General features: G+C 31.4%; 3 protein-coding genes across 3 annotated transcripts; 2 read left to right on the top strand and 1 right to left on the bottom strand.

The window, feature by feature from the left end:
• Positions 1 to 3: 3 nt before the first annotated feature.
• LOC104820568 (receptor-like protein kinase HSL1) lies at positions 4 to 3681 on the bottom strand. The gene is made up of 2 exons (XM_010551053.2): positions 993 to 3681; positions 4 to 702 (listed from the first exon to the last, which is right to left on the bottom strand). The coding sequence occupies exons 1-2, from the start codon at positions 3580 to 3582 to the stop codon at positions 323 to 325; spliced, it is 2970 nt and encodes a 989-aa protein (XP_010549355.1). The 5' UTR covers positions 3583 to 3681; the 3' UTR covers positions 4 to 322.
• Positions 3682 to 15847: 12166 nt separating this feature from the next.
• Positions 15848 to 16637, top strand: LOC104820567. Its single transcript, XM_010551052.2, has one exon. It carries the CDS (start codon positions 16063 to 16065, stop codon positions 16501 to 16503), a length of 441 nt encoding a protein of 146 aa, XP_010549354.1. The 5' UTR covers positions 15848 to 16062; the 3' UTR covers positions 16504 to 16637.
• Positions 16638 to 22467: 5830 nt separating this feature from the next.
• On the top strand, positions 22468 to 23489 carry LOC104820566 (protein E6). Its single transcript, XM_010551051.1, has one exon. The coding sequence runs from the start codon at positions 22525 to 22527 to the stop codon at positions 23311 to 23313; it is 789 nt and encodes a 262-aa protein (XP_010549353.1). The 5' UTR covers positions 22468 to 22524; the 3' UTR covers positions 23314 to 23489.
• The last annotated feature ends 624 nt before the right edge of the window (positions 23490 to 24113 follow it).

The raw sequence follows: 24113 nt of genomic DNA, 5'->3' as shown, positions 1-24113 counted from the left end.
AAGACAGGGCAAAGGCATTGAAGCCTTTTTTTTTTTTTTTGCTAGAAAGCAAAAGGGACACATTGACGATTTGGTACCCACACTTTACAAAGGACACTCTCCTCTCCTAAAATTCAGAAAACCCTAAAAGCAAAAGAGCAAAACCCCAACTGGGTTTCATCATCATAAATCTCCTCCCCAAAGTCACAAACTTTACCAGCCAAAAATATCTGGAGAGCTTTTTCTTGCGGTAAAGTTTCTTCCTTTTTCTCCCTGAAAAAACCCGATTCCTCCGTTTCGATTTCATATATTTATACAAGGAATCGAATAGAGTATCCGGTTTTCAGATATCCGAGGCGTCTTCGTAGTAGTAAGGGGTCAATTTCCCGTCCTTTTCCGACACCCTGAGATGGGTCTCGCCGCTTATTTCTTGCAGCATTTTCACGACCCTTCTCATGGAGGGTCGGTTGATCGGTAAGGGGCTCGTGCAGAGGAGTCCGATGTTCAGGGCTTTGCTTATATCTTCCTTGAAACAAGGCTCGAGTTTCGGGTCTATGACGTGATCTATGCCCTTTTGGTCCAATGTGGTGCATACCCACTTGACCAGATCCTTCTCCCCCAGCTCGGGATCCATCGGACGTTTCCTAGTTACTATCTCTAAGATCACAACCCCGAAACTGAATATGTCGCTCTTCTCGTTCACCCGGAGCGTGTAAGCATATTCTGCAATAAGATTGAAGAAGATCGGTTATGTAGGGACAATTCAAATTTCAAGGCTGGCGTATTAATGGAGACAGAACATGTGGGGAGCCATTGCTGTGGTCCAGACAATAATGGGAGTGAATGCCAATTTAAGTACCCTCAACTAAATCTGAAAACTTTGTTATTATTTACTATCTGGGTGATAAAAATGTGGATCATGTTCAATTATTGACGAATCCTGCAGCAAGATAACATTTTTTTTACCAGTAATAACCAGACACAGATGAATGAATCATGGACTGACGACTAACCTGGTGCGATATAACCGCACGAGCCAGCGATGATCGACATGGATTTGGGTGCCTTCCCGGTCAAGTCAACGACTTTGGCCACGCCGAAATCTGCGACTCTTGCCCCGTAATCTCCATCGATCAAAATGTTGTTGGACTTAACGTCTCTATGAACAATCGGAGGAACGCAATCATGGTGAAGATAAGACAGCCCCTCGGCTGCATCCAAGATAATCTTGTACCTTGTCTGCCAACCCAACAATCCTCCTTTACTGCTGTGCAGCAAATCGCCCAAGCTTCCATTGGGCATGTACTCGTAGACCAAGAGCTTGCAATCTCTCGTGGAACAGCAGCACCAGAGCTTGACGATGTTCTTATGTCTGATCTTACCCAATGTCTTGACCTCGGTTTCAAAGGCATCATCTCGGGGTTGAGGGTTTTGGCCTTTCTCTGGATCACAACTTTCAGTTTCCTTTATGGATCTTGTCCACAATCTCTTGACAGCAACAACCTCGCCACTGCTAAGGACAACCTTGTACACTTTACCGGAAGATCCAGCTCCGATCAGATTGTCTTCGGCCAAGCTTTCGAGAATCTCGTTTTCTCTGAAACCCAGTTTGTGGAACGACATTAACGTCCATTTCGATTTCTCCACGGATCTTGATTCCTTGAAAGTTTTGTACTTGAAGTAGAACCAAACAATTCCGACGAGAAACACAAGGGCTGCAAGTATGAAAATTGACCGGAGAAGCCATAGATAGCCTTTGTTCTTTGCTTCCTTCTTGCTGCCACACAATCCCTCCAAATCGCTGCACAAGCCGGGATTTCCCAGGAAGCTGTTCTTATACATTTCTTTTGCCAACAGAGGAGGAACCTCACCCGATAACCGGTTATTCGACAAATTCAGCCGGTTTAGCTTCAAACTCTGTAAGGAGAGTGGGATTTCACCAGAAAACAGATTATCAGAGAGATCGAGATAGTTCAGGACAGATAAACTCCCGATCTCAACTGGGATTCTGCCGGAAAATTTGTTGCTGGCTAAGTTCAACTCGTTCAGCATCTTCCAGGACTTGATTCCACGCGGTAACTCCCCTGAAAACTGGTTTCCATGAAGATCAAGAATACTCAATTCTCCAAGTTTCACCATGGAACCAGGCAACGAGCCACTGAACTTGTTGTCGCCGGCCAACAACTGATTAAGTTTGCCCAAGAACCCGATTTCCTCCGGCAACGAGCCATTGAACTCATTGTTCGATATAATCAACAGGGAGAGATTAGATGCACCTGTGACAGTCTTGGCGATCTCGCCGGAAAACGAGTTGTTGACGAGCTCAAGCAAGTAAACATGAGGCAATCCCCATAATCCGGAAGGGACTGGACCCGAGAACCGGTTGTGTCCTAACCGGACACGGGACAAGCTCCGGCAATCGCCAAGACCGTTTGGTATTCGTCCGGAGAACGAGTTATGTATCATCAGTAACTCCTCTAACTCACCATTCTCGCAGAGACTCGCCGGTAACTCGCCGGTAAACCCATTTTCCGACACGTCAAGCCACTTCAACGGCGAATTTTTGCCGAGGTCTCTGGGTAAATCGCCGGTGAGGCGGTTACCAAAGATCCTGAGCTCGTACAAGTTCGGAGAAAGTGCTATGCTCGATGGGAGCTCACCATCAAGATCGTTCTCGTAGAGATTCAAGCTCTCCAATGGAACCCGGCAAAGCTCGTCAGGTATTGACCCAGTCAAACGGTTCATCGACGCGTCCAGGAGTCTCAGCGACTTCAGATTCCCGAGCTCCGGCGGGATATTTCCGGTCAGCGAGTTGTTGTAGAGCTCAATCTGGACGACACGAGTCAACCCGGCGAGCGAACTCGGGATAGGACCCTCCAGGTTGTTCAGCGCGAGGTCCAAATCAATGAGATGACCGAGTCGACCGAGCGAGTCGGGGATCTTGCCGACCAGATTACACTCAGTGAGCCACAGAACCTCGAGATTCGTCAGGTTCCCGAGTTCCGGCGGGATCCGACCAGGATTAAATGGGTTGTACGACAGGTTCAGCATCTTCAGCGAGCTGATGTTTCCGAGAAACGGCGGAATCGTCCCGTCCAACAGATTGTACACCAGAGATAGAACCTCGAGCTTCTGAAACCCACCGAAACTCGCCGGTATGTCGCCGGAGAAGTTGTTCCCAGTCAAATCAAGGTACCTCAAGTTGGGAAGGTCAGCGAGCGTGACCGGAAGGCCACCGGTGAGGAGATTCTGGGAGAGATCGAGATGCTCGAGGCTCCGACACGCCGCGACATCGACAGGAAGAGTCGAAGCTATGGAGTTGTTGAACAAGGACAGGAACGAGAGTGTCGGGAGACGGCAAATGTCGGAAGGGAAAGGTCCGGCGAGGTTGGAGCTGGAGAGGTCGACGGAGGTGACGGCGGAACCGCCATCGCCGCCGCAGGAGATTCCAGACCACCGACAAGGAGAGGCATCGTTAGGGTTCCAGGAGGAGAGAGAAGAGTCTGGGTCGTGGAGAGAGAGCTTCACCTTCTGGAGAATGAGACCCTCTTGGTTGAGAGAGATGGCGACAGGGAAAAGGAAGAAGAGAAGGAGAAAATTCATGTTCTTTTCCACAAGAATGGCCACTCTCCGGCGGCGGCGGACTGTGGCGGAGAGAGAGAGAGAGAGAGAGAGAGAGAGAGAGAAGAGAGTGTGTTTAGGCTGAGACAGACTAGATTTTGTTTTCTTTTTACGGAGAAATTATTGGAACTGTGAAAGGCAAAATATCATTTTAGTTTTTTTTTTTTGTAATTTTATAATTCGTTTTGGAATAAATATGCTCAATACTATACAATATTCATATTATTAAATAATTAAAATTAAAAATATCATTTTTATGTATAATTATTAAAAGTTTTATTACTTTATTTTTATATAAATTTGTGATTTTAATTAGTTATTCAACTATATATTCTCATATTAGAAAAAACGAATCTCAATTGAAAAAAATATAAGAAAAAAGAATTGAAATATATTATTTTATAAAACGTCTTTTTTCTATTAACTTTATTATATTATATTTAATATAATTAAATTTATGTATTTATCCAATTTTAATATATTTAATATAAACACTAATTTTTTAAATTAAATATTATATCTGCAAAATGGCTTAGGAAACTCAGACTCTTAAAGAATTAGTTATTAATATCTAATCAAAGTTTTCTTAATCAATAACCATATCCATTTAATTACAGTCTTGCTAATTTGTCCAATTTAGTACTTTTCGAATATTCGAATCTATCATTAATCTATTACCAATATTTTTAATCACAAAATGAGATACAATTATGTTTTATTATTGAAAAATAGATAATTATGTTTATTACTAACTCTAAAATAGATATATTGTATAAGGTAGGGGTGGACGTTTCGGAAAACGATTCGGGTTCGGGACGGAATAAATCGGTTCGGTTCTTTCGGTTTTTACAAAAATAGGTATCAATCGGGTTATTTATTGTATTCGGTTCGGTTCGATTTCGGTATCGGTTCGGTTCGGTTCTGGATTTTATTAAATAAATGATAGATTTTCTTTAAAAATATTCGGTTTTTCGGGATTTTTAAAATTCGGTTCGGTTCAGTTCGGTTCCAGTAAAATTCGGTTCTCTAAAAATGGTACCGTTCGGAAAATAACAGCGGTTTCGAGTCGAGAAAAATACCGTTTTAACGGTTCGATTCGGTCCGGTTCCGAAGAACCGAACCGAAACGCCCAGCCCTAGTATAAGGTATACGATTAAATTGTACATACTAATCGAATAATATTTATTTCTATTCAAAATCAAACATTTTGAAATTTATAATTTTCTAAATTAAATTAATCAATTTCATATTAAAATTTAAAATCCAACCCAATATAAGAGCTATATATTTAAAGAAATAATTTTTATAATAACATATTTTAATATGAATCGAATTTCAATAAAATTGGACCAAAAAATCTAATATAATAACAGTTACAATGCTTATTAAATCAAAATTAAATCTTAAAGACAACAATTAATAAGTATGATAATGTAATTAACAACTGAACTGATTCCAGAATCAAAATTACAACTGAAAATTTCCGTATACATTAAATGAAGAGTTAGTGTTTTCTGATATAAAATAAATGATACCATACTTCCAACCACTAATGCAATAATAATAAATGTGATTTATGAGATTTGTTGGTATTGTCATGAAGAATACTGATTATTCAATCATCATTATTATTATTATTATTATTGAAAATGCATAAATTTAATTAGTTTTTTAACCCCATGCTTAAGATGTGGGGTAATATGCCATATGTTACCTCAGTAATTCCTCTTCCATGCAGTAATTACTAGAAATGGTACCATTTGCCCATCTCATGAATTATTCATCCTTTCTATTTTTTTTGGGTCCACCACCAAATTATAAGATATAAATACAATTTAATATTTGGCATAGCTATTTAATATTCAAAATTAATAGTATGCCGAAGGCTGAAATTATTTTAGAAAATAAATATTTATGATAAAAGTGTAATCTAAATAAAATTTGAATACAAGGGTAGAATGAATTTAACTTAATATATATATATATAATAGAAAAGAAATTGAACCAAAAATACAGCACAGTTCAAAAAGCATACAATTACAAACATAAATATACCCTTGAAAAGATAGGTTATGAAATAAATGCAATAAAAACATAACTACTTTTTTTTTATGGGAAATGAATAAACTTTATTTAAATTATTAAAATATAAACCTGCATGATGCTTTTTCGAGCACAATAATTTCATATTCGTCACGTTTTTGGTTATAATTATTTTTCTTCCGGAAATTCAGAATTTTCACGGGAAAATGGCGCAAAAAGGCTTCTGGAGACAGATGACAAAAAGGCCAAAGTTCGAAACATCGCGTCGTCCGTCTCATCATCATCGGGGCTGATGACAAAACGGCATGCAATCTCCTTATCTATTTTCAAAACAACAAAACATCTTGTTATTGCTTTTGTCGTCTCGTTGTGCGTGAGCCCGATTTGCGTGAGCGTTGTGTCACGCGCAAAACACTTTGACTTTTACTATTTAACTTCGTATCCGAAAATTCTATAATTGTTACCGCTAGGATTTGTATTTTTATTAATTAATCGAAAATTTTGAAAAAAATAAATTTAATATTTTTAAATCAAATTTAATCTCAATCCATGAAAAATTCAAAATTTTAATATAAAATTTCATTACATATCATCAATAATTATTAAAAGAAATTCTATAAAAATACTGTATTTATTTAAATATGTCATATAAATGTACTTCAATTTTAAATTGAAAAATAAATATCGGTCAATTTGTACCAATTTGTACCATCAATTTGGTACAAATTATGCCATTTTAATGATATCATCACTTTGGTATCTATTTGGCTAAATTGATCAAATCAAAATATTTAGTTAGCAATTTAGAAACTAGAATATTTATTTGACATCTTGAAATAAACCACATAATGTTTATAGAATTTTTCTTTATTAAAATTTTAAAAATTAGATTGAAAAAAATCTTAAATCAAATATTATATATATGAAAGATAATTCAAAATTTGATTTGATGTGAATAGTTTAAAAAATAAATGATAGAATATAAAATAAAATAATTTTAAAAAATTAAACACAATATAATGTTTAAAAATAAATATTTTTTATCAAAAAATATAATAAAAAAATAAGGAACAAAATGAATCTAGTATAAAATTTAATAAATATATTAAATTAAACATAAATAAATAACAAATCACTCTAAGATAGATCTGAATTTTAAAATATGATTCTCTAATTTGGAACATTGAGAGATTTCTTTTCTAGTCGAAAAGTTCATATGAGTTGGAGTTGGTTGGAAAATATTAATATCGTGGGCCAAAATAATAAAACCTATATAGTAAATTTGTCGGTTAGATGGTACATGTTTTTTAATTACAAAATAACAAAATTTATGACAGTACTTGAAAAGTGTTGTCGTCTTCAATAAATAATTTTTGTTTTGTTTTTGTTATCATGGAAACCAACATTTTAATAGTCAAATTGAAATGTCTATACACTAGATGATTAAAAACATTGATCAAACCTTAATGTAACTATGTATGGTTATGAAGCTTTTCGATTTGATACATTAATGCATAAATGCATTCGCATCATCTTTGACTTCTGTGTATTAATTTGATAATTAACCTAATTATACTATCACCAACTGACATTATAACAAAAATATCATGCGTATGCTATTTTGATTTCAAATTATATCATTTTCTAACTCTAACCATGTGATCAAAATTATATTGCGATCATATGTGGTCATATTGGTCACAAAATTAAATTTATAATAGTTTTATCAAATTTTTAGTATAATATATAAGGGATGAATATGGTGAATTAGTGTGATCACCATAAATTTAACGTTATGACCAATTTGACCACTATATGATAAGACTGTGATTCTTGTGACATGGTAATAGTTGAAGAAATGTATGAGTTGAAATCAAAATAGTATATAGAATTTATTTTTATAATGACATATCTAATTTAACCATAACAAAATTACTTTATTTATTTATATTGTCTTATTTATTTATTTATTTTTCTCATATTATGATGAGATGTTGAAGAGTCCTAATGTGTAATGCATTTCTTTCTTTCTTTCTTTTTTATAAAAATGCATTTTTTTTAGAAAAAAAAAAACTATTAGAAAATAATCCAAATAGGTTAAATTATATCTTCCCCGTATTTTCTTTTAGAATTATACGGATAATATGGATTAAGAATCGATGTGATGATTTAAATTTAGTTGTTATAAAGATTTCGGTCAAATTAGATTTTTAAAAAAAAGAGAGAGATTTCGGTCAAATTCATTTGGGTAAGGTACGAAACAAATGATTTTTGTCCCAATGTGTTTCTCTATAAATAAAATATATATTTAAATGCAATACATGTAACTCCTTTTACATTATGATGTATTATTTTTTTTAAAATAATATATATTGTATATAGTTTTTCTATTGATCTAGTTGCGGGTACTAGATGCTCCAAATTATATTTTCTATATATTATTTGTAAAAATGTTATATTAAATTAAAAGTTTTGATAAAAATTTATATGATTTTCATATAAATAACCTTCACATTTGAAGTATCAAAATTAACATATCTAAAAGTTGGGTTCGATTCCACTCTCCAGCGAGTCTGTTATTCTTTGGTTGGTTTACCTGTTCTACGTGGTTTGCAGGCTATTACGTGGAACCAGAGGGTTTATCACTGCACCTGAACACCTGTGGTTGGGTTCCCGCCGTTACAAAAAAAAAAAACATATCTAAAAGTTACATATTCGAAATCAACTTCTAAATTCTAAATAAATCGAAAGAGAATTTATGAGAAAATAAATTAAATGACACGCGCAACTCTTCAAAGGCAGATTTTGGTCTCCTGTCCAAACATTCACACTTTTACAGCAAAAAAACAGAATGTAATATAAAATTTTACTTTTACTGTTTTACCTCGAAGTTAGTAAAAACGTGAAACTCCCATTTTCTTTTAATTTTCTCAGAGCAGGGAAGTTCAAAAATTGTACAGCAAAAATATCGACTATATTAAAATTTTCAACAGTTTATTTCTATTTTTTTACGTTTTGTTTAAATATAATATTTTATTTGATTGATATCTTAATTTCAGAAAATTTCGTAAAAATAACTGGATATTTTCATATATAAACACACCCTTATTTTAATAAAATAACCAACTTCCTTCGACAAGTTTATAAATCGTAATATTATTCCCCTTTTAATACTCTTTGTTGATAATTTAACTAAGAATTAAAACCTAATACGATGAAAGGCGTTTATTAGTTTTTCACCGAATAATTTGTTTCAATAAATAATTTATTTGGGCCAGTTTCTCACATTATTTTCTTTGAAACAATTATTTTTTTTGAAATAAATAATTTATTTGGGCCAGTTAAAAATTAAAATACTTGGATATCTTAGTTTTTTTATGGTAATCTATCGAAAAAAAAGAAAATCTTATATAAATACCTAAATTTTTATAAAATTCTCACATAAATATCTAAACTATAAAACTTTCATTTAAACATCTAAACTTTTCAAAATTTTTGCAAAAATACCCAAACTTTTGAAAATTTACCAAATAAAATAATATCCGTTAACAGCGTTTAACATGTCCAAACATTAAATCATCAATTTTTGACAGATTCCGTTATAAATTAAACGTCGTTAATAGATTTTGATTTTATTTGAGAGATTTTTTTAAAAAAAATGGATATTTATATGAAAATTTAAAAAATTTTAGATATTTATATGGGATTTTTGTAGTTCATATATTTATATAAAAGTTTTATAAAAATTCAGGTATTTATATACGATTTTCGCGTATAAAAATATTCAACTTGAGAATAAAAATATTGTGGAGAGCAAAAAAAACATCTAGAAGAAAGTCGTTGTTCCAACCCATTTGGGCCAGTTTCACACCTTACAGTCATCATTATTCCCTTAATCTTACTCAATTAATTAACTAATTAATTTGATTTTATTTTTAATTTCTGTCCTAATCTCACCTTCTCCCACTTCCCTCACATTATTTTCTTAGGAAACAAATATGAACTTTTGTAATATTTAAACTGAATTTTTTATTCTTAATATCGAATCTTAGAATCTTGGCTTTCTCGTCTTTTGAGACATCTCTTTTGCATATATGTTTGATGTGATGAATGATTCAGTATTCCGTTCAAATTCTGATAATTCGATTATTTTAATTTTACAAAAATAGATATCAATCGGTTATTATATTGTATTCAGTTCGATTCCGGTTTTTATTAAAAAAATAGATTTTTTTAAAAACAATCGATTTTTCGAGATTTTTAAATTTCGGTTCTAAATTTTTTTTTTCTAAAATTAATACCCTTCAAGAATTTTGAACAGTTCGGATCAGAAAAAATACCATATTTTTTTATTCGGTACGGTTCGGTTGCTCACCTCTAATATAAAGTCATTTACCATAATATAAATTATAAATGAAGAATATCATATTAAAATAATAATATAACTTTTAAAGATTGCCCAAATAAAAAAAAATTATAACTTTAGTTGATAGAAATAAAGTGGCAGGATTGTTAGGGGACAACTTCTAAATTATCCTTAATGCACTATAAGCATTTCTGCTGCCATCCTCTTCTTTTTTTTAAAAAAAAATTCAACTTCCAATCTACTCTCTTCAATGATATATTACCAAAATATCCTTAAGATATAATTTTTAAATTAAAAAAATAAAAAACAAAATTTTCCCTTTTTCTAAAGTTTATCTCTCCTCCCATTTTTAATTTTTTAATTAAAAATAATAATAAATAAAATTTTCCCTTTTTTCTAAAGTTTCTCTCTCCTCCCATTTTTTGCACGTTTCTCTCTCCGTCCGCCATTATTTTCGATTGAGCTTTCTCTCTCTTCTATATTTTCTCTCTCATATTTATCTTGATATTTTGTCCTAAATATTTGCAAAAATCAGACGAAATCAAAGAAAAATCAATGAAAAAACTAAAAATATGTAAGCTAGTGTGGAAATCTCGATTTTTTTTCCATGCACATTGATGCTTTTGTGGTTTTTTTCTTCTAGTTGTTGTTATTTCTGTAGTTCATTGGTTTGTAGTATATTTCGGTCACAACCTATAATTTTGCTCATTAAAGTATTGTTGAACGTAGTGGAAAACAAGATGATGTATATTATGAGGAGAGAACAACTAATTTAGAGTGAAAAAAATAACCAGAATTTATATAATAATTGTGTGGTATATTTGTATACTAACGTGTTACAAATCATTTGTACAATAATATCCAAAGACCTTTGTATAATAATTTTGTAATATTTTTGTACAATAATGTGTTAAAAATTTTGGATAATATTGTGTCTGTACCATATTAATTAATATTGTACTTTTAACCTTGTATTTTCGCATATATCTTACTCGTGTTGTACACTAAATAAATTGACTCACATGAGCCAACGTTGTGACCCATTGTGACCGTGTGACCGAAGTGCAATTTTACACTGTGTGACCATTGTGACCGACTGTGATCCGTTACCGAAATGTGTTGATAAATATAGACCAAAATTTAATTTTTAAACTTCGGAGTGGTTTATCAGGGTGTATATATCAAATATATAGTGTATGTGAGAAATTTTCAAAATATTTTAAGGGGTTTGTAGAAGAAATATTCCAAATTTGTCAAAAACACTTATAAAACACTATGAAATATATAGAAACACATTTGGAATAACAACTCTAAAACACAAAAATCGCAAAAACCATATTCTAATGTTCGAAACAATAGAGAATAGGCTTATGAAATATATGTGACATTGTAGAGTAATTAAATTGACAAAAATCGCATGGATCGAAGATTGTGACCGGTTGTGACCATTGTGATCCATTGTGACTGAAATGTGATGTGGGACCCACAGGAAGAACTAGTCAGATTTCTCCAGATTTTTATGTTTTGTAAGGTCCACAATCATTATTTCCATTTTTAATTTTAATATGGTGCATATTTTGAATATTCAACCCTATATAATTTCCCTCTTAACCCTATATTTTTTCCCTCCCAATTTTTAACCCCAAATTTTTACCTACAAAATTTTCAACCCATAATTTTTCTCTTATTCCATTGTGTGGACCACTTTGACAATTCAACCTAGATTTCTTGTGGGGACTACTTTGACAATTTAACTCATTTCACAATTGAAAAAAACGTAATTTTATTTTAACCTTATATTTTTTTTCTCCATCAATTTAAGTTTAAAATTTTTCATACAATAATTTAGACTCATATTTTACATAAAACATAAATAAATTCAGATTTCTAATAAACAAAAAACTAAATACAAGAGTTCATAATTTAGTCTACTACCAAATAAAGAAAAATATATCATAGTTAGGGTTCAAGACAAAATAAACAAAGTAAATTTAGTGAAATAAATTAAAAATTTACACTTTCGTCTTCTGAAATATTTGTTGTCATGTCTTCCGATTCTACTCATGCGTCGATCAGCTCTATGAACATAGTATCACAAGTCAAATAGTTGCATCCTATGTAGGTCACGTGATGCTTTATAATGCAGGTGTGGAGTTCATACATCGTCTCTTCCATATGCTACAAAATAAAATAATATATGTCAATAATATTTTCTAGATATCATCGTGTGACACTATAACCATGTGACTGTATAACTATAAAACTATATGATTATGAGACCGTGTAACTATGTGACCATGTGACTAGGTTCGTTTTCAGATGTCGTATCCAAAACTGAACCATTCCATCTGTACTCCCCTCGTACCCTTCCAAATAAAAAAGAAGTGTTTCTTCACCCCTTTCTATATGCAATATAGTCAATCGGAATCTTGTGACCTTGTGACCAGGTGATCATGTAACCATGTGACCATGTGACTCGTGACTATTGTATATTGTGATATAGGCGTACCTATATGATCCTGTGATCATGTGACCTTTGTAACTGTGACCGTGTGACATTGTGACCATGTGACCTTGTGACTATGTGACTATGTGACTATGTGATCATGTGACCTTGTGACCATGTGACCATGTGACTCGTGACTATTGTATATTGTGATATAGGCATATCTATATGATCCTGTGACATTGTGACCTTTGTGACTGTGATCGTGAGACCATAACATTTGAATCCTCATGTCATCTATACATCCAAACAACGACCAATACAGTGATGTGACCTATATGACTGTCTTATTTGACCGAAACTCAACCATTTCACTCGATTTGATCCAAACCCGCAAACCAACATTCTATTTTGAAATTCCCAAATTTAAAAAAAAAACCCAAAACCCTAATGCTTTATCGTTCAAATCCCCAACCCACACTTCAACCCAATAAGAACACATCTCAAAATCAAACAAATTTACAAATAAATTGAATTTTAACCTACCTTGTGTTCATCTAACTCCGTAATCTCCATAAAGTTACTACTTTTGCTCGAAAAATGTGACGAAGATTAACATTAACTTGTCATTTCTTCGATGTCGTCATTGCTTCTTCTATCTCTTCAATTTTTGGTGGTTAAATGTAATTTGAAAAATCCAAAACCCTAAATTTCTGTCAGTCAAATTTCGAAACCACACTTTAACTCAACAACAACAAATTTCAAAATCCAACAAATCTAAAAGAAATTGAAGTTTAACCTACCATGTTTTTGTCTAACCTTGCAATTTCCATACGGTTTTCATTTTTTCTTCGGATCTTGAATCTAACCGGAGATTTAAACAGAAAATAGGACAAAACGCAAAAGATTGCACAAAACGTAAAAGATTAGAAGTTTTGAAAGAGAGTGAGAGAGCTAAAATCGTGAGAGTTAGGAGAGAGAAGAAAAAGATTTATGAAGAGAGAGAAAGTGGAAGAAGAATAAAGTTAGGAGAGAGAGAGAAATAAAAATAAAGTTACGTAACTTTATTTTTATTTTTTATTTTTGAATTTTTTAAATTGAAAGAAATATAGGGTTTTTTGTATTTTCATTAATATATGAAGATTTTATTGTCTTTTGCCATAATAAATAGTATTTTTTGTTTAATTTTTTGTTTAGAGGGTAGTATGAAAAATCCAAATAGCAGTAAAAGAGTATAGCAACTATTTCCCCTGTTAGATAATAATGAAAATATTCAGTCACATCTTCACTGATGCTTCACTGGTCCAAATACGAACAGAATATATTTTACATGATAGTTATCTAGAAAAAAGAAACTATATATTATATTAAAATTATTTCATCGTCATATTGACTCACTCACTACCTTCGTAACCATGTTTTGCAATTGAAATTAAAAAAAAAGAGAGAGAGAAGTTGAAAAGCCACTCTCATGGATAACCATATATCCATCATATACTTGTTATTTTAGATATTATTTAGTTTCATTATCCGAATTAAATATGTTATAATTAACATATCCCTTGAAAATTTGAATATTAATAAACACTATGTATATATATAATTTTAAAAAATGGCAGAACTTTAATTTCATTATTCAAATAAAAATAATCCACCAAAAAGAATCATTTAAAATCATAATAATAACAAATAATGATTTTGAAATAATTGAACAAAATAATTCCATTACAAGATCCAAGTAGTGTAACTTTTTATTAGACGAGAAATTTTTTTTGGCATCCATGTTTTCAATTCTGTATGAACTCAAGGGAGAATTTGAAAATAAACCAAAATTAATTAGTACCACAATAACAAAATAAAAATAGCAAATTTTAGATTATTAGTACATAATATATTCACATACAAACACATTATTTTTATTTCTTTCGGAATATATAGTACATATCATAATAATGTAATAAAGATTTTTAAAATTTTAATGAGCAATTATAATATATTAATACTCTCCACTATATTATATTAACCAATTAACTTGAACGAGAGTTATTTTTCAGAAAATGGAACCTAGTTCATATTAATAAAAGGAAACCGTTTAAAAAACACGAAATTTCAAAAAACTTAAATATAAATATACAAAATTTGAAACTTCGACCAAAAATACATAATTTTTTTTTTTTTAAAATTCATATTTTCTAGGCGAGCCTTGATCATATATCATCGCTAGTGCGAGTCTGATCAATGATTTCGATTCGGGTAAACTCAATATCGTTCAATTGGGTAATGAATTCATCGGTTCAATCTCAATTTCAATGCCTGAACCGGGTTTTGTGGTTATGGTTTTAGGTTTTGATTCGCATTTGTGTGATGCAGACTGTTCTTGAGGAAACCCTCTGCTTGAAAAAGAGGGGTTGAGATGCGAAATCATTTCCATCATATTGTTCACGTGGCTTGATCATGCTGTTCTGCCCGAATCAGAACTTCGATAGATTCTTTTCGGAATCAATCCGCTGAATTCGATTCATATCGTGCTAACGTTTTCGGTTTAGTTCCGACAACTTTGCGAACCGAACCGGGATCTGCAGTCTTTACGTGTTACCCAAGTAATCGGTCTTGACATGTTCGTGATTCAATGCTGGATAACCCTTTGCCCTTTGGAACACATTTTAGGACAAGACTATGCTGTTGTTTGAGCGTTTTCTTCATGAGTTAAATGATTTTGATCTATTTTGCTATCGATTTAGATAATGGGTTTTAATGTTTTCGTTTCATCTTACGGATCGGGAGAAATTTCAATGGTAATACACATTTATGAAAGTAAATTGATGTGTGTTATATCTATGTTACTTACAATTTTAGGATTCAGAATCCGATCCTAAACCCGTTATCAGTCGATATCTGAATTTCGATATCTGAAATGTTCGATACTTGATTGATATCTGAATTTCGAATCGCTGAAATGTTCGACATTTTGAGGGTAATTCGAAGAGAAAAATAGATATATTCAGAAAATGAGAATGAGAACCGAACGAGGTGACACGAGATGATTCAATTCAGAAACACTATTTAGGGTTCGGTGGGTGAATAACTTTTTTAGGATGTCCAATTTGTTTAATAACCGAACATTTGGACCGATCCAAACCGAATAAAAGAAGTGAATGGTTATTGATTAAATTTAGAGCCAATGGAGCATGACCATTAATTACCTTTCCGGTTTTGGTTACACAAAACGGGTTCCGTAACCGATTTGGACCGACTATAAGAGGTTTAACTCATACCAATTAAACCGAAATAAACCTCTCCATTAATCTATTCTCTAAAACTTTAAAAATAAAAAAATATTAGTAAAATAGATATTTTTAATAAAAATCGAAATCGGACCGAAACCGAATATAATACCCTATTGGTACACCGAACTGATTGAATATTGTACCGAATTCGAAACGAATACCAAAATATCCATTCCTGGTTTTGGTTACACAAAACCGGTCCCATAACCGGTTTGGACCGCTTATAACCGGTTTAAGTCGGACAAGTTAAACCGGAAAGACCCTCTTCATGGATCTGTCCTCTGAAACCTTATCCAGAAGAACACAGATCAGAGAAAACGATGGAGGACACGACATGGGAACAGAGATTACAAGCCCTAACTCACATCCTGACGAGCCCAACAACGAAACCATCGCTCCAATCTCAGTTCTTCATCGCGACCCAGATCCCGTGTTACCTCTCATGGGACTACCCCCCGATTCTCTGCTCTTCATCCTCAGAGACCCATCTCCTTCTCCGCTGGTCAATCTCTCTTTTCCTCAAAAGGGTATCTAGTTTCGGCAGAATCGAGACCTCGTGGCGGTGCAAATGCCCGTATTCTCAGCCGCCGCCGGCGAAATCGGCCGCCGGGGAGTGGGGAGTGAAGGAGAGGAGAGAGTACGTGAGGAAGCGGCTGAGGAGGGGCAGATTGGCGAATCACGTGAATCCTCTGGTTCCCATTTTGGTTCCTAATCTCCTCCTGTTCTCTCTCTTGCTCTGGAATCCACTCCCCTCAGCTTGATGATTGAGAGATCAATTTCTGATGGGTTTCCTCCTTTGATTTTGATGATGTTGATTGATAATGATGATTGGGTTTGATGGTTGAATGGTCAATTTCTGATGGGTTTCCTCTTTGATTATTGATTATTTTGATTATTGGGTTTTTGTGACAAGAAATGTTGAAACATGTTTGTCAAATTTAGGGTATAGATTATATAATAAGGTATATATATGATATCCAACAGATGAACCCAAGATTCTGAGTGGGTATTGGAGTTTGCAAGTGAATGAGGTTTTGTGATGATTTTATTGGAGTTTATATGTTTTGGGTTTTAGTTTTTTTTTGTTAGAAAATTCTCGGTTTATTTCGGTTTACTATTGAATCTGTATTTCCGGTTCAATTTGTAGGCTAAACCATGAACAAAGTCTAAACCGAAAACAAATCGAACCGGAAATACAAAGTAAACCGAAATAAGTGGAAAAATATTAATCTTCTGATAGTTTTCATATATGGTACTATTTAGGGTATGGGTTGGTATATGTGATTTTAGTATGGGACCGTGGGATGTCAAATGCGTCGGTTCGGTCTAAATTGATCTAGATCGGTCCGAATTTGGTTGCGACCCGTTTTCCAGGAGTTAAAAAAAAATTATTCGGTTTAGATCGTTTCGATTCACGAATTGGTTCACGATTCAAATAAAAAATATAAAAATATTAAATATATTTAAAAAAATAAAAATAAAATATATCAAATAGGTAATCCATATTTTATAAGTAAAATTAGAATATTTTTTTTATAAATAAATTCATGTTTTCGTTTGTGATATTTACAAAAAAATAAATAATAAAAACAAACACAAATATGATATAAGAGGTCATTTTTCATCTGAAAATTTGAATATAAATTGGATGATTTCCATTTTGTGATCTCATCCATGATCTATGTGAACAATTTTTTTTTATCGTATGTAGTGTATAAAATACTTTGATTTTACCACAGATTCAAAATTCTAAAACTTAAATATTGGACATCCTATATTTTTATTTATTTTAAAAAACTATCCGAAAATCTACAAATCTTTGGTATTATTCAAGTATTTGTGGACAGTTTCAATTTATAAATTACCCAAAAACCAAAAGGGCTTAGAAACTTGTATGGACTTTTTGATCCATATTTTGTGTATATCAATATAAAATCCAACATACTAATATCCATAAATCCTCTTTCTGCAGGTGATAAAGTTATAATATGGTATTTTATATATATATATATATATATATATATAAATGAAAAAGGAAATGACAAAACGTGTGAGTCCAATTCCGATAGTCACGCAATAAAACTCACACAAACACATTGACAAATGACCAATGAAATTGAAATCCTCCTTTGTTTTTATTTTTCCTCTTGTGGTGGGTCAAACCTTAATTACCGAATCTTCCTTTCTATTTATTTCCCTTTTTCTTTTTCTACTTCCTATTTTTATTCTTTCTCTTTTTTTATACTTTTTTTAGAATATAAATTTGGAGTTATAATTCGACTATTTTTTAATTTTTTTAAAATGATATTATTTGATGTTTATAACGGATCAATTTGATCCAACTAAAATTATTTTTTTAAGAAAAATCTCCTAAAAAAATCAAGAACTTTTAAGAAAGTACCATATAAAATTATGAACTTATAACTTCTAATATAAAATCATTAATTTTATTAATCTTGTAATACTTTCGCAAAATTCATAAGTTCATGATTGATATGGAAGTTAATTTTTTTTTTTGCAAAGTTAATAAAATAAATATATGGAAATATGAAAAGATTTATAAAGTTCATGATTTTATATGGAAACTACAGTTCGTGTTTTTTAGACTATTTTTCCTATTTTTTTTAAAAATATTTTCATTTCATTCATTTTTACTATTTTATATTCAATCGATTTTAAATTAAATTTGGTTGGATATATATTATTCCGTTACTTCCTGTTTTATTGGTTTATTTTTTCTTCTTCCCAAGCTATTGATATCTTTTAATGTGTCCGAAAAGGAGAAGTACTTACTCTCCCATACTTGAAATATTTAAACAATAAAAATAAATGGCAAATCAAAGATTTGATATTTAATTTTTCAAAAGTAAAATAACCAATATAAAATTCCAACGTTGAAATTGGGAAAATCACATCCTAGGGTTTGCTTGATTGATGGCATAAAATGACACACCTAACATTATATTTCCTAAAGTATTTTATACATCCGTTTACATATTTAATACGTTTTTTCCATGAAATCCATCCAAATTTATATATATAATATAAAATTTTTATATCATTATTTTATGATACGTTACACAAGATTCATAACGCAACTCGCGTTATCACGCAATTATCCGCAAACCTTTGCGACTTGCGAAATATAAAAAAATTGGTTGATTTCATTGCAATCATCTGTAATCTCAACAAAACATGAAAAATATAATCGCAATTTCCACATTTTTGTTTTGATATTTTTTGCTAAACATACCAAAATATCATAATATTTTTTAAAAAAAATTGTAATAACATCGCATACTTTTGATAATTTACATCATTTGTAATAATTATCAATCATTACGATATATACCGATACAATCCTTACAAAATAAAAAATTTGAAGACTTTTTTAATAAAAAAAATATAACAAAAGAAGATGGGATTTCTCGAATAATTGAATATTTATGTAATAAGATGAGAAATGAATGTGGAATTTGTGGAATAATATTTTCGAGGGATAAAAGGATAATAAATATTCAAATTTTAATTTGGGCACTCACTTATCTTATAGGGTCACATGGTTTGCCTCTTTAGTGGATGCCCCCACTCCCACTTCCACCCTCAATATTTAAAATTCCCATTTTGCCCTTTATCGGCTTTTTCATTTAAATGATTTGTATTGTACATGCAAGTAGTTGTCGCACATGGTTCATGCCAATCTTTTTCTCATTTAGAAATTTATTTCGATATTTATTTTTGGACGTAGATGTCGCAATCTTGATTTGTGATTTACCATTTCGGATATTTCACCGAATAAATCATTAAATTGAATTTCCAACAAACCATATAGTTGTAATCTACCAAATATCAGAATCAATATACATATGTTGAAAGAAGAATTCATCTACTTTTATCAAATTTATATATTTTTATATTTTTTTAAAATGAAACAACAACAAAAAAATGGGACAAACCTAAAAAAAACCTCCAACTATTACATTTACACAAAAACCCCTTCTATTTAAACTTAATTATAAAAAACCATCAACTATTAATTTAGAGTAAAAAAGACCATCAACTATATAAATTATTTCAAACTAATTTTCACTTTAAATTTGTTATAAAAAACCATCAATGATTAATTTTAATAAAAACATTAATTATCTATCTAAATTACTCAAAACATATAATGTTTTATATTTATTATAAAAATCTATTAAATTTATATAGAAAACATATATAAATTATATAATCCTAAAAATCACAATAAAAAAATAATATTAATTTAAATTTATCATATTGTAACATTTTAATATTTCAATGGTTGCAAACTATTAATTTGGCTTTTTATAACAATTAATTTTTTAAATAGGTTTCTATAATAATTTCAATAAAAAAATTCATCAACGATTTGAATTTATAAAAAATATTTGAATTCTAAATATAAAAATCTATAGCAAATAAAATATACTCAATTTACAATATTACATGTAAAAATTATCATGTTTTTTTTATTATTTTAGAATATATATATATATATATATATATTATCTCTTATATTTATAACCAATAAAATATACATAATTTACAACTTCTAAAATATTAATATATGATAAAATTTTAAATATAATATTTATAATAATAAAATATACTCAATTTTAAATATAATTTAGATAGATGATATTGTTTTTATTAAAATTGATAGTTGATAATTTTTTATAAAAAATTTAAAGTGAAAAATTGATTTTAAACAATTTATATGGTTTATGGTTTTTTTTTGCTCCAAATTAATAGTTGATGGTTTTTTATAAGTAATTTTAAGTAGAAGGTTTTTTTTTGTGTAAATGTGAAAGTTGAAGATTATTTTTAGGTTTGTCCCAAAAAAATCTTTAGAATTTAATTTTTATTTACTTATATGAATTTTAGTTACAATTTATTTTTATTTGAATTACAAACGAAAACGCACATCCTATTCTTCCTAAATATATTTCCTATGCATAACCAAATAATACAAATTATTTCTAACGAAATTTAATACATTTGAGCAATTCTATCTTTTATTCTCACCCATTAACTATCGAAATTTGAATTTTAATTTATAAATCTCTCTCTCTCTCTAGGGTTTTACAAAAAAAAAACGTGTTTCTCTCTCTAACAACCTCTTCTTTATGGCTCTCCCCTAACAAATCTTCTGCAGTTCTGTCTTTGTCATGCTTTGACCTTCTCTTGGTCGCACTCTAACTATTTTCGACTACAATTTCAATATTTGTTGTTGAAATTTTGGAATCCATGCAAAATAGTTAACAAACTAATCTTACACGTGATATTACTATACGAATTAACATCGATATAAATGAGTTATATCCAAAATTGAATGGTTCAACCGTCAAAAAAGGGAATAAAACTATTTCCAAATCTAGATGCAGAGTCTCCATTTGAGGAGGATCATTCATATGAACTTCTCCGATCATTTGAAAGATGTAGTTAAGTTAAAGAAACGGTAAAATTTCGGATCGTAAAAAAATGTAAATGAGTTATTAAAAATATATAAAAAAAAAACTTTAGTTTAGATCCAAAAAGGGTATACATATTTTCTTCTATGATCTTAGTGATATTGAACGTATCGGAGTCGGTAGTTAAGAATTTAATTAGACAATAAACGTCGTTAATTAGCCTAATAAGGATGCGAAATGAACGAAGAGTACAGACAAAGCATTGATCTAAATGATTACAACGAGTGAGAATAAAATCACCGCAGCATTTCGTACCCTCATTGCATATAATCGATTTGGGTTTTGCTTGAAAGGTTGGGAAAGGAGAGAGAGAGAGAGAGAGAGAGAGAGAGAGAGAGAGAGAGAGAGAGAGAGAGAGGGGAAAGATGCTTTACGAGGCTACTCACTCAAGGACATAGCATCATGACACTTAATGTCGATTCCTTCTAGGGTTTAATTAAAAACTATATGTTTATAAATAAACATATTTGGTCCGGCTTTATATTGTTTAACATGAAATACTGACACAAAAAAAAGATGTATTTCCATGTCTTAAAAGTATGGTTCTAGTTATTGAAATAAAAACTATGTAGATGTAATGTGCCATAGTCCACCGGTCACACATTGAAATTTTTTATAATTAATGTTAAACCAAAACCATAGTTTTTATAATGTCAATTGAAATGTTATCGTTATCTAATAATTCCATTTTTTTTTATAATTCGAAAGTTCACCGAATCTTTAATCCAAATACATCTTTCGGAAGACCGAAAAAAGTCCAGGTGAATGCACCAACTGAAGTGAAGACTCGAGAATTTTGTCTCATCCTAAAGCAGTTGAATCATCCAACCTTGTATCTAATAATCTCGTCCTATTTGTTGTTCAACATATTAACTGGAAAATTAGATAATCGTGGGGAAGAACGAGATTCATGATTTTTGTCACATTAATCACTAATTAGCAATTTAATACTAAATTTTAATTAAGATTTCATTCGTCAATTAAGCACTTACAAATAATAGTCATTAACTAATTTCCAAAGGGGGGAAAAGGTGAGCTACCTCTTTGAAAGTCATCTCATGCCAAAAGGACCCTACAATCAACCATTATCACCAATCTAGTCCCCATTTGCACCTAACGAGATTTACAAAAATAAAAATAAAAATAAAAATAAAAAACTTAGAATTCCAAAAAAAAAAAATTAAAAAAAAAAACTGGAAGGACTTCCTCTATAAAGACTTAGACTCCCACTATCTCACACAAACCCACAAAAGCCTTCACATTGCTCTTTAGCTCGAAGAGCCATCAATGGCTTCCTTCAACAGAAGCTTCTTCTTCTTCTTCATCACCGTCATCCTCTCCACTCTTCTTCTCTCCACTCAACAAATCCATGCAAGAGAGAGCTTCTTCTTTCACAAGTTCCAAAGAGACAGGAACCCTAGCTCTGTCCCTGTCGAGGCAACTCATGAGAAGACATCGGTAGAACTTCCCCCCAAGAAAGAGCAACAAGAACCTAGCTTTGTCCCCGAATCCGAAAACGGGTACGGTCTGTACGGTCACGAGACCACATACGACAACAAAAACAACAACAACAACAATGAGGAGTTCAAGTACGAGGAAAATGTCAACTACGAGCCATCCAACACTCCAACAAGCCTGAGCCAAGCCGATGATGAGTCCTACAACCTCGATAAGTACTCTAAAGACAACGAATATTACAACAATAACAACAACGACAACAACGAAAACTATTACAACTCGAACGCTTTCGGGAGGGAGAGATCAAAAGGGTACAACAGTTACAACAACGAGGAGGAGGAGAGGCAAGGCATGAGCGACACGAGGTTCATGGAGAAGGGTAAGTATTTCTTCGACCCTAACGACGACAAGAACCACGGCGACATGTACAAGAAACATTACAGGAACAAGCCAAGTTATCAAGTAAACAACTATAATTCCTTCAGACAAAACAACAACGAAGAAAACGGCTTCCAAGATCCGTACAACAGCCCCAAGTGGGAGAAGAACACGATGAACGAGCAAGAGCAGGAGCAAGAGTTCGGAGGTGAAGAGCAACAAGAACAGTTCGCGCCATGAAAGATTATTATAAATATGATTGTTCGGTCCATCAAGATATATACGAAACGTATAATAGCGTCGTTTTATGGTTTTTAAGTTTTTAAGTTATGGTGGGTGTTTAATCAAAAACCGTACGTGTTTGTTTGTGAAATGTAAAAGGAAAAAAAAAAAATTTCTTTTTGGACTGTTTTATATTCATTTAGTTCGAGAGTTCATATATATATATATATATTCTATGATTAAAATGTGTGCAGACGTGACTGCTTTTAATGATTTCTTTCGGGGACATGTCGATGCCCATTCCCTCCTCGCGAAATTGCAATAAATAAATAAATAAAGGTAACAATGAATAATGATAAGGACATGCTTATATATATATATATTCAAATGAATTTAGCTGGTCCAAAGCTCATCAAACTTAACCGACAATTGCGAATAATGGTTCGCCGATTTAATAATGAATTTTGTCAAAGTGGGTAAAGCTTTTTTGTGCCAAATATACGAACATTTCCCTATTTTCTACATCATTATTATATATTACCATAAATAATTAAAAAAAAAACAATTTCTCTAAATGCGCCTTGAAAAACCCTAAACTTCACAATTAGCATTAATTAACCAGTATTATATCAAAAATACCATTATTTTACTATTTTTATTTCAACACATACCTTTTTCAACTGTGATCCATGTGATCCAAAATATAGCGTAGTCACATTTTAATTTTATTGATTATAACGTTAAATTTATGGTGATCACACTAATTCATTGTGATCATACCTTGTATATCTTACTAATCATTTGATTAAAACATCATA

The sequence above is a fragment of the Tarenaya hassleriana genome, unplaced genomic scaffold, assembly GCF_000463585.1.
Source record: "Tarenaya hassleriana unplaced genomic scaffold, ASM46358v1 Cleome31, whole genome shotgun sequence".
NCBI classification, from domain to species: domain Eukaryota; kingdom Viridiplantae; phylum Streptophyta; class Magnoliopsida; order Brassicales; family Cleomaceae; genus Tarenaya; species Tarenaya hassleriana.
The sequence above is the reverse complement of the archived record's forward strand: the minus strand, read 5'-3'. Positions and strand labels throughout refer to the sequence as shown.

Coding starts and splice junctions, on each gene's coding strand:
- LOC104820568 (XM_010551053.2), bottom strand. CDS start 3,582: ATGAATTTTCTCCTTCTCTTCTTCCTTTTCCCTGTCGCCATCTCTCTC. Junction 703..992: donor GTGCGGTTATATCGCACCAG/GTTAGTCGTCAG, acceptor ATCTTATTGCAG/AATATGCTTACACGCTCCGG.
- LOC104820567 (XM_010551052.2), top strand. CDS start 16,063: ATGGAGGACACGACATGGGAACAGAGATTACAAGCCCTAACTCACATC.
- LOC104820566 (XM_010551051.1), top strand. CDS start 22,525: ATGGCTTCCTTCAACAGAAGCTTCTTCTTCTTCTTCATCACCGTCATC.